The sequence below is a fragment of the Colletotrichum scovillei genome (assembly GCF_011075155.1).
Source record: "Colletotrichum scovillei strain TJNH1 chromosome Unknown Contig00002, whole genome shotgun sequence".
NCBI classification, from domain to species: domain Eukaryota; kingdom Fungi; phylum Ascomycota; class Sordariomycetes; order Glomerellales; family Glomerellaceae; genus Colletotrichum; species Colletotrichum scovillei.
Window position 1 is genome coordinate 2322741 of NW_023336260.1, and position 11541 is coordinate 2334281.

Below are 11541 nucleotides of genomic sequence, written 5' to 3' on the forward strand. Positions count from 1 at the left end.
TCAACATGGCAGGGAACATGCGTACACTACGACCTTCCTCTCCAAAACTTTGCCCTGCCCTGCCTTACCTACATCTAGGTAGCCCTGACCTTGTTCTTTCATCTTGGCAGGGCGTTCACACAGCATCGCTGGAGCAATTCAAGCTGCAGATGAAGTCACCAAGACTGACGACCGGGGACAGGAAGGCAGCACGTCTCATTGAATGCGCCCCCCTTCCCCTCGCCCCTGCCAGCTTCGCTCCAGCTACCTGGCGTCGAGGGCCCAGAGAACAGGTCTTTGGAAGGACCATTGCAACTAGTTTGCCAGACATGCTTTCCTAGTTTCCACCCCGAGAGATCCTCGCCCTCATATCTGACCCAGCATGTCGTTTCTCGGAGACTACCTACCTAGAACGAGAACCAGGAATTAGAATCAGTAGGCCCAACCCAAGGTAGAAACCGACGCTGCCTTACTTCTGCTGCTTCCGCTTCAGGACCCAGGAACTGACATGTGGAACAGCAGCTATGAATAGCCCCGTACAGACGGATATGTACCTTGCCTTGAACTCGCCAGGCACGATTTGGTGTGATAGTCCGGCCAGAGGATAGACAAACCGAATTTTGGGGCGAGGACAAATATCTCAAGTATACAAGGTCACGCATGCACCAACTCTACTTTATGCTTGTGTTCTGCCGGCATCACAAAGCAACCTACTTCATCGTACCGCACCACATTCCTTGCTTGACATGCGCCGTACGACATCGAACGGACATAGGCACGCGCTCTCTCCTCCATGGACACGTTTTTATCCTCTCACAACCCCCTCAACCTCCATCTGCTACAGTGCCCGGCTTGACACGCGGCATGGCAGTGAGACTCCGTCTTGCTACTGTATGCAACCTTGTACAACCTGGCCGACCCCCCAAAGAAGGGGGCTAATGTGGTCTCATTCCCGCGTCATATCAACGCAGCATCGCGACGCAGACGACGTTGGTTCCTAGTTCTTGCCAAGCGGCGACTTCTGTCGCACGCCCACTGCCGTCCTTCATCGCCATCTCGCTTTTGGCCAGGGACCCCAAACCAGCTCGGTAAGCTGGACTTCCAAGGGGGTCAAGTTGGCAAAGCAATATGGCTGACTGGCGATGCGAATGGGTTTCCCGATCTGCCTTTCTTCGTCAATTCGACAGACATTTCCACCGGAAAGTGGAGTTGGCAGAAAACTGTTAGCAATAACCACTATACGGAGTACATAGAGCTGTCCCTGGATTTTCGACAAGGGCACTTGCACGCGACGGGAGCCCGTTCCTTTCGCACTGGCCAGCTCGTGGTCGAGGCATAAGGCAAAGCAGACGGTCCGTTTTTGTTTTAAGCAACAACCCTGATATATCAAAGCTGATCATGTTTGGCAGACGGCTTAGACAACAGCAAAGATTCAGTTTGTCCAACCATTTCGAGATACGGATAGTCCACCACGAGGACAATAGCCGAACAGTTTGTCATGTCTGTTTTCTCTCTTCTCACCCCTCCAATATCATTGCCCATGACTTCGGCCCGCAAGCGCAAGTCACTGTGCGCAACAAGCATAACACAAACAGAGACTACCTTGCCGTTTCCTTCATGTCAAGGTTGAGCAGCGACACCACGACGGCTACATACAGACGAGGTGACCGGGGGCCATTGCTCATCTTCACTTGGCCAGCCAGTACTTTTCCGCTTGTTGCGGATCATCGGCCAGCACTGGGGCACCCCTCCCTCCTCAATTCCCCCATGTGCCTTGGGGGCACAGAATGAACTAGCATTGCTGACAGGCCTATCGCGCCCGCCCGCATGGTCTTCGGCGGCTATGCACATCGCTTCAATCCTGCATAACACCAATCATTGACATTCAAAAAGTTCACAAACCTCATTGATTGTGCCGCAGTTCTGCACTTTGGACTTCGTCTTCCGCTCGTCGAACAATACCAGCCGCGCCGTCCACCTGCGTCAAGTATACCTGCGACGCTCACTGCACTGCCGTGTCTTTATCAATTCACGATGTTTTATACCCTTCTCGAGAATCTTTGAAGCCAGTGAACGGCACCTGAGTCTTCGCTCGCCAGTCCGAGCCACAATCAGCGACGGGAAGCGGAATCCAGTCCGCAAGCCGGCTGCTAGCGGTTGAACGAATAACGAGGATGGCACGGTTGGCCGCTCAATCCCCTCTTCCGTTTCCTTCCATCCCTGCATGGACCCATCCATGCCTAGATGGCCGGAGGATGAGGAATAGTGTGAATGAAGAGACCTGCTCGAGCTCGCAGCAGCAACTCAGCTCGCGGCAATCCTTCGCCCCCATCTGCAAACCTCAAGCCTCCACCCAATGCCTCCATAACATGCTAGGGGCAGGGCAGCCCCTGTCTTGATCGATCTTTGAGTCCCACGGTTCGAAGTCTAGCGCTGTGTCCGTGTCCCGCATCAGCTTGAGGTTTCACTCCTTGCGACTGATCGATTGATACTGCCCGTGAGCTTTGGTCAAGACCAGAGGGGAGCCTAGGAAAAATGTTGATTTGGCAACGCACAAGAACCGCCTCATGATGGAACCCGAGTCCGATGCTCTGTTTTCTCTCTATTTCAACTCATTTCGTTCCAGTCATTAGTATTCAAGCCACAACAAACTATTCTTTCCTTTCCGCATTCCCGGCTCAAGGCTCTTCTTGTTGGGGCCCTTGCTCACCGGCTCCGGCTTCCTTGGTCCGTTGACCGGGTTCGTGTACGACCCGAGACCAACAAGCACGATGAGAAGTCCATCGGACCCTCACCCCCCTCCTTTCTTCATTTTTCTTCTATCCGTTTTTGAGATTCGGAATTCCACGCTGTAGCAATTTACAGTGCTCGGTAAAGGCGCCTGTTGGGAAACAGTCCTTCATCAGCGAACTAATGAGAAGCTAAAGGCGTAGAAATGGCTGTGTTCGTCGGTCGACGTTGAACGCGGCCATGGTTTGACACTTTGAGGTCTTAGCGGCCTGTTCGGCGGGACTTTTTCTTTTTCTTTCCCCTTTCGCAACTACACCCAACGCTCCATCTACCTGGTAGCTGCACCCCGGCGTTTCTCGGGCCTCGGGGGTAGCGGCACACCCTTCGTTACCTGCGACCCCATAAGGCACTTTTCCTTCATTTCGTTTGTCTCTGGAGTACGGCGTAGAGGGATTGGAGAATGGGTGTGCCACACGTTATGCGTATGCGCATGTTGGATCCAGACAAGCCAAAGAGACGCGGCTTGGCGTCTTCACACGCAGAGCGTGAACAAACCCGCGAATCACAAACGAGTTTGTTGACCGCGTGTTGGTGTGGCCTTGTAAGCGAGCGTCCATACACCCGTACAAGCGCCGCCGACATTATCGTCGTCACTGCTAGCTATGAGAGTTCCTTTCAGCCCATGCACCCAAACTGATTCGTAGATTACTTGCAGAGTTATGGGTGATGACTCGTGGAGCTTGAGTCGTTGTATCCGTCGATGTGATGAGACCGGGATTCGAGAGGCGAGATGGAGAAGAGGCAGGGGCCCCGTCCGGAAGAGGATTCGAAGAAGACGCGTCTCGGACGTACCCATGGTATCCACGATACCCATGAGCATCATCATGGGCCATGATCCATCCTGGAGATTCTCCCACCCTTTCCCTGTTCTTTAGAGGAAGAGGTAAAGCCCGTCTCCGTTCTTTGCATCATCGCTCCTCTTACATACTGGGCCCCTCGCCTACTTATCCTGCCTTGCCTATCCGCATCACGAGGGGGAAGGAACAACAAGAATCTTAGAACAAGGAAGGCGTGAAATGTTTGGATGAACGCCTTGGGTGCGGGTGGCGCCGCTGTCGCCCGCGCCGCCCACCGGGCTACGAGTTCTCGTTGTCGAGCGAGCTTTTCCCATTGCGTCTTGGTGCCCAGTGTCTCGCGATGTGACGTGTAACTTTTTCGTTGCACGCCTTCAAAAACCCCCATCTGTCTGCTTTCCTTGTGCGCGTGCCTGGAAAATGCATCGAGAAAGTCTGAAATTAAACAGAGGCAGTCAGTACAGGGTCGACCGACCGACCAACATCCTACATGACGATCCCGGTCCCCCTCTCCAAGGGCCCAGAGGCCCAAAGGGAACAATTGGGTAGTGAAATGATGACAAGGTGCAGATCCAGACCCGGCCGGGTTGGCTCTCCTCTTAGCCTCACACCCTCTTTTTCCTTCTTCTTCTCTTATCCTTTTTGCTGCCTGTCTTGCCCTGGGCATATGCCAATCTTCCCCATCCGTGCTCTTTCGGGGGTGGGAATCCACACACCTGCTGTTGTTACTCAGCCATGACAACTCTTGTGATGGGTGTAAGGGCGCAGCATCTCCGGGTCATGGGGTCGGTCGGAACTTGGAGCATCCGTAAGTGGGAAAGGGCTGCGGCGCTGCGGCAGCGGAGTCGGAAAGCAGGCAGAACTAGGCAGGCATAGGCAACAGCAGCGCATCACGAACGTACAACAAGTCGAAACGGGCAATGGCAGACGATTTCATCACGATTCGCAAGCATCGAGGTGACGACAAAAGTGTCTCACAATCTCGTGATTGCAATGTACGTTGTGCATCAACAAGTCACGAACCAAGCCCCGAGGGGGCGGCCATCCTCTTGTAATATCAGTCTGGTCCAATTTCATGAGGTGGTTCAATCTGCGGCAAGATAGAATAGGAAACAAGGGACTAATCATCCCCCCTCTCATAGCGAGATAATTCCAATCTGTGGTTTTTGTGTGTGTGTGTTCTTCATCCTCTCAAGAAAAGGGGTTCCCAGGTATTGCATTGCTTCTTCGCTCTCTCCCCTCTTCCACACATCAAGCCACCAGGAGCCAACCCCATTTCCTTGGTTTCTCATCGTGCCAGTCCCCGACCGCCCCCTTGCTCTTGCACCCCCTTAATCGCCTTATTGTACAAAAATCAGCTTTTTACATAATTCACCGCAAGCCCTTTTTGCTTCTTTTGAGTGGTTTTTTTTGGTGGATGTTGTTTTTGTGTATGAGGGTATGGTTGCTGTCCTTGCGTCTCCCCAAGTCTGGCCCCTCTATCGTCTTTGCGTGTAGCAATCTTGCTTTGTGTGATGTTGCTTGTCTCTGAGAGCACTTCTATAAATGCAATATTCCTTATCCTCCACGCGAGAAGAGAAAATAAAAGAGGCAAAATCTCAGTGACAGCCTGCGTCTGTAATGAGATGCGATATTCCAATCGACCAGAACCAGTTAAGCCGTAGAATCATTAGTCGGCATATTAGGAAAGTGAAGGATAGTGGCGAACCGAGGACGCGATTGGATGCTTCTTCGTAACTCGGCGCACTATTAGTTGCCGGAGCCGCCGGGTCCAGGTGTCCGGGGAGACCAAGAGGGAGACTAGACTATGTTAGAACTTGCTCAAAACATCAGTCAACAGAAGTGTAGCTTACAGTCGGCGAATAGCTGGGGCTGGTCGGAGACTGCTGGGCTCCTGGAGTCTGTTGGAAACTCGGGCTTGTAGGCGAATACTGAGCCGGTGAAGTAGGAGACCACGTAGGCGACGCAGGTGAGTACGACGGTGACGTGGGACCAGCCCCATGGAGGTTGGGGGATGCAGGGCTGTAGTTGGGACTGGCTGGCGAGTAGCTCGGGGAAGTGGGTGAAGCATACTGCGCGGGCGATGTCGGGGAGTAGTGCCTAGGTGAAGAGGGCGATGCCGGTGAGTAGCTTGGCGATGTCGGGCTATAGTTGGGGCTTGCAGGGCTGGTGGGCCGGAGCATGGGCGATGTTGGCGAGAAAGAGGGCGACGAAGGACTGAACTGCGGCGAGGTAGCCCCGTAACGCCCAGCAGCACCGTCAATGAGCGGCGATGTGGGCGAGTAGCCGGCGTTGGGAGACGACGGCGAGTATCCGCCATAACCGCTGCTGAATGGTGACGTCGGGGATGTACTGAATGGGCTCGTCGGCCGTCCAGGACTGGCGCTTGAATATGGGTTGACAGGAGTAATGCCAAATCCACCGCCATTGTAGTCGGTATTGAAACCGCTGGGACCATCGGGGCCAGCACCAACAATGGGGGAGAAGTTGCCGGCGGCAGGCGAACTGAGAGACATGTAACCCGAATCCGCCATGGGAGACCCAGAGTCGTACGGGGTGGCAGCACCGCCAGCCTCGCCGCCCTTGACCGGCATGCCAGGCATGAGACCCATGCGCGAGTTGTCGCTGATGACGGTCTCCAGCATCTTGGGGTCAAGGAGAACGTCAAAGTGACCAGTTCCCATGGGGGCCATCTGGCCAAGCATGACGTTCTCGGAAATTCCACGGCAGTCGTCCAACTCACCGACAGCTGCAGCCTCGAGAAGGATTTCCACAGTCTCCTCGAAAGAACAACGCATCAGAGCACCAGTGTCGGCTCTGTTGATACCGTGACGGGTGACGGCAGAGATGGTACCTCTGTATGTCATCACGTCACAGAGAAGAGCAAGATGTCTGTGGTTGACGTAGGAACCGTCGAAGGCAAGCACCTGAGTCAACTCACGGATGAGAGCCGCTCTGGCACCCTCAATACCGAAGACTTCGACAACCTGCCACAAGTGATTGGTGTACGTGCGATTGGAATCGACGCCATCAACTGCCAAGACCTGACGCAGAGCTGTTCCGGAGGTGTCCAGGTACCACTCTGAGCAGCGCTCGTCGGCCTTGGCAGCCAACAGAGCTCCATCCTCGGTCTCGATGAGCTTAACCTCCTTGTTCAAGAAGGCTCTTTCGATGCCCTTGACACCACGAAGAGAGAGAGTGTCGAGCAAATGAGTTTCAAGTCTCTTCAGCATGACGTCGTCCTCAATCTTCTTCTCGCCATCTTCGTCCTTGTCATTGCCTGCATGCATGGGACGAATACGAATGATTTGCTCTTCAGCGTTGTTATCACTGAAGATGACAGCAAGATCGTTGGGGTACTCCTCCTTGATGCGCCTAGCAACGTCCTCAACAGTCAGCTCCTTGTCAAGAAGCTTCTGGCGGTCCAGAGTGAGACGAAGCAGCCATCTAGATTGGTCTTCCGTCTTGTCGTGCGACTCGTCGGGGATAAGGTAGTAAGACTCAACCATATCCAGATCGTCGGGAATGTTGGTCGAAGTGATCTCAGGGTCGTAGTAAATCTCGGTGACAGCCGTGACGGAGCGCAGAGTCGTGTGTTCGACCGTGCTTCGAAGTTGCTTGGCAGCTTCTTGACTAGCGTTGTCCTCACCACTCAGATAAACAACCATGGAAGGAGTCTTGATGTTTTGGGCCAAGTTGAGAATTTCCTTGAGACGAGGGACACCGAGAGTGACGTTCTTGGAAGAGACACCAGCGAAATGGAAGGTGTTCAGTGTCATCTGAGTGGCAGGCTCACCAATTGACTGGGCCGCGATGACGCCAACCATCTCACCAGGACTGACAAAGGCTCGGTCCCAGCGGGTTTCAAGCTCTCCCAAGACGTGCTCGAAAGCCATCTTGTTGAGGCGTTGCTGGCAAGCAATACGCTTGAACGCGAGTCGAGAGCGGATCTGCGCCTTGAAGAGAATTGTGGCGCTGTAATCAGCCTCCTTGGAGATGTCATCCTTGCCACGGACGATAGTCATTCTCTTAAGCATCTCCTGTACTTTGGGGATGACATCTTGAGGTCGCAAGTCGCTGCGCTGGAAATCTTCAACAGCAAAGAGCTTCTTGGCAGTCTCCATGAGACGAATCAAGTTCAAGGGCAACTGCATCGACTCATCATCCTTCCTCTTGAAATTGATCTCGCGAACCTGCTTGCGATCAGAAAGCAAAGCTTCGAACTCTTCATCCAGAAGCTGCTGAACGGCCGGGTCGCCTGCCATCTCGTTGCCGTACTCGAGCCACTCAAGCTCTTCCGGCCTGTTCTCGTCCATGACATCCAGACGGAATCGGTCGGCGAACTTCTTGTGGGACATGTTGAGGTGGTCCATACGCTGCTTCTCGATGTAGATGGCATCGAGACCATCCTCACCATACAGAAACTGTAGGATATCACCCAAAGAGTTTCTGACGGTACCATCGTACTTGGCACTGACGTCCTCGAGCGCCTTGACAAGACGACGCTGGATGTAACCGGTCTCAGCGGTCTTGACAGCGGTATCGATCAAACCTTCTCTACCAGCCATGGCGTGGAAGAAAAATTCACTAGGCGTGAGACCACGGAGATATGAGTTCTCGACGAAACCACGAGCCTCGGGCGAGTAGTCGTCCTTTGTGAAATGCGGCAAGGTGCGGTACTTGAAACCGAAAGGAATGCGCTTTCCTTCGACGATTTGCTGTCCGACCAGGGCAGTCATCTGGGAAATGTTGATGGATGAACCCTTGGAACCGGACGATGCCATGGTGACGGCATTGTTCAAATCCTTCAAACTCTTCTGCGTAGTTGTACCGGCCTTATCACGAGCGGTGTTCAGGGCCTTCGAAACCTTGCTCTCGAAAGTCTCACGAATGTTCATACCGGGCAGAGGCTCCAGCTCGTTAGCAGTAGCTTGTCTTGTGAACTCCTCGACTTCGGCCTTGTGCTCGTCAATGTGAATCTGGACCTTCTCAATGGTGATCTTGTCGGGAATCGTGTCGCCGATACCGATGCTGAAGCCGTTGTGTAGCAGCCAGTAGTTAACTGTTTGCTGGACACCAACCAGGAACTTCATGGCCGCTTGAGGTCCATGCTCATTGTAGACGATATGGACGATACCACCACTGGCAGCACCAATGTTCTTCTTGGAAAGCAGACCGTACATGATCTGTCCTGACTGAATCAGGAGACCCTCATCCTTCAGGGGGTTCTCCTCCTTCGAATCGGGGGCACTGTGCAAGCTGACAATGTTGGGAACTGCCATGCTCATGATCTGCTTTCCAGTCCACCTTGGTCTGGGCCGAATGATGGCGGGTTGGGGAATGTTGCCATCCCAGTTGGGAACCCACAGCATAATGTTCATGACTTGCTCCTTCGTGAGGAACACATCACGACGACACAGCTTGTAGGCACCAGCAAGAGTGTCTTGCACGATACCCATCAGAGGACCGTTTCTTTGCGGGGAGACGATGTTGATGGGGACCAAGCACAGCTCCTTGACTTCAGCCCTCGTCTCTTCACTTTGGGGGACGTGAAGATTCATCTCGTCACCGTCGAAATCGGCGTTGTAGGGGGAGGTAACGGACAAGTTTAGACGGAAAGTTGAGTAGGGCATGACGCGGACTCTGTGACCCATCATAGACTCCTTGTGCAGAGATGGCTGACGATTGAAAATGATATAATCGCCCGTAATCAGATGACGCTCGACCTTCCAGCCGTATTCCAAAGAAATTTGTCCAGCTCTGCGGTGGTGGCGCAAATCAATTCTTGTACCGTCGGAGCGAATGACGTACTTGGCTCCTGGATGCTCGTTGGGCCCGTTTTGAACAAGCTCGTGAAGCCTGCCGATGTTGTACGGAGTAACGGTCTCGGGGTAGGTGAGAGTTCTTGCGATACTGCGAGGAACACCAACCTCGTCAAGAGACAAGTTGGCATCACCGGTAATGACAGTACGTGCCGAAAAGTCGACACGCTTTCCCATCAAATTGCCACGAAGACGACCCTCCTTGCCCTTAAGACGTGCACGAATAGCCTTGACGGGACGACCACTCTTTTGCAGCGCACGAGGTTGGCCGGCGATGTCGTTGTCCATGTATGTAGCCACGTGGTACTGCAAAAGCTGCTCGAAATCTTGCGCAATATGAGCAGGTGAGCCTTCGCGAATGGCCTGCTTGACGTTGCTGTTGGCGCGAATGATATCACCGAGTTTGTAGGTCAAATCGTCTTCGTTTCTAAGTCCCTGACCGGTTCCGTCCATAGAAATACTGGGACGGACAGGCGGGGGCGGAACGGGAAGAACGGTCACGATCATCCACTCTGGGCGAGCGTACTCGAGGTTGAGGCCCATATCTCTCAGATCGTCGTCACTGATGCGACGCAAGATGTTGTGGGCCATCTCTGGAGTGATTGGGGGCTCCTCCTTCTTCTTGACGCCATCTTCACCTTGAGCTTCGTACTTGGCAATGAGCTGCAGAGCCTTGTGCCGTACCCTGGGCTGAATGTTTCCACAGCCGCCATGGTTGACGGGAGCCTGCTTCATGTTGAGGCCGTACTCTCCATCATCGGGCTTCTGCTCCTTAACCTCGTTTTCGCAACGAGTCTTCTTCTTGCAAATGTTCCAAATGCGGTTGAAGCGAACCTTGGGGTCTCTCGTGTTCACAGCTTGGAGAAATTCAGGGTCGCTCTGAGAAGCCAGGTTAGCAAAATCAAGTCAAGGCGGCTGTCAGACATCGTAGAGTAGACTAACTCTGTCGGCCAAGACCTTGCTGCAGTTATGACAGACGATCTCCAAAACCTTCTTGACTTTCTTGATAAAGCCAGGATGGTAGACGGGCTTCGCCAGCTCGATGTGGCCGAAATGTCCAGGACATTCACCCATCGCCTGGTTGCAGGTCTTGCACTTGAATTGACGATCGATGGAACCAAGGAGAGGATCATTCAGACCGCCGTCGCGAGGCTTTGTCCGCGTCTCGTCCATGGTCTCGGGGTAGACACAGTGACAGACACTCATGTTCTTGATCTCCTCAGGAGCCATGAGGCCGAACTGAATCTCCTCGACCGTTTTGATCGGCGCACTCGAGTGCGTGAAGTAAAGGTTCGCCATTTTGATGGTGTTTTCGATGTCGTTGGGAAAGAATGTGTCGACGGGAAATCACGAGGTATAGTGTCGGAAAACAGGCAGAAGTCGCCAATAGTCGTTACGCGACCCGGAAATGTCGCAAACGAGGCGCAAAAAAGTCGGAAAGCGAGAATCTATCGCGCGAAGCGCTTTTCGAGATGGAAAAATCGGACAAGGTCGTCTATCGATGGCGCTCTTGACTACACCAGTCCCCGGCCAGAGGCCCAGGAGAAGGTTCCACTGATCCTCCCAATCGCCGCCACCGTAAGTGCGTCGAAGAATCGAAAAATAATCGCGATCGTATCAAGTCGTGTATCGTGTCGGAAATGAATGTGCGGTCCAGGGGCGCGATTTCCGACGCGCGTGGTGATTATCGATGCGTGGATTGACGGAGTTGTAGAAGTGAAGACCGTGGAGGCGAGAATGAGGAGCGAGGTCAGAAACAAATCTTGCCTCCAGGCGGCTGGCGCAGCCGGCAGAACTACGCTAGCCGGATTTGGTAATTACCCTCCTTTACCTTCTTCAGGCTGGATACGCGTGCCCGAGGTCGAGGATACCCACAAAAGTCATGAAACTGCATGGGCAATCGCCGACGGACTTAAGTACTGGGTACTCCATATTCTCCGTTCTGCCATGTACATTTCCCATAGTGAATCGCTCACTGTGCGAGGAGAAAAGTCCTGAGGAACTTCAGCTGCAAGCCTGCATCACGCCGATGAGTCAAGAATTCCTAGGGAACCTTTACAGCGGTAAAGATGAAATTGGCGTTGACCAGACTTGATGGCTGAGGATTTTTGAGACTCGACTCCCTCGCTAACATTTCCTCCAATGGCTGTCGAAGT

The 11541-nt window shown here is 53.4% G+C and overlaps 1 protein-coding gene across 1 annotated transcript; it reads right to left on the bottom strand.

Moving 5' to 3' along the window:
• Window positions 1–4003: 4003 nt before the first annotated feature.
• On the bottom strand, window positions 4004–11295 carry HER10_EVM0009624 (DNA-directed RNA polymerase II subunit RPB1). The gene is made up of 3 exons (XM_035479107.1): window positions 10328–11295; window positions 5417–10264; window positions 4004–5363 (listed from the first exon to the last, which is right to left on the bottom strand). The coding sequence occupies exons 1-3, from the start codon at window positions 10682–10684 to the stop codon at window positions 5313–5315; spliced, it is 5256 nt and encodes a 1751-aa protein (XP_035337552.1). The 5' UTR covers window positions 10685–11295; the 3' UTR covers window positions 4004–5312.
• Between the last annotated feature and the right edge of the window lie 246 nt (window positions 11296–11541).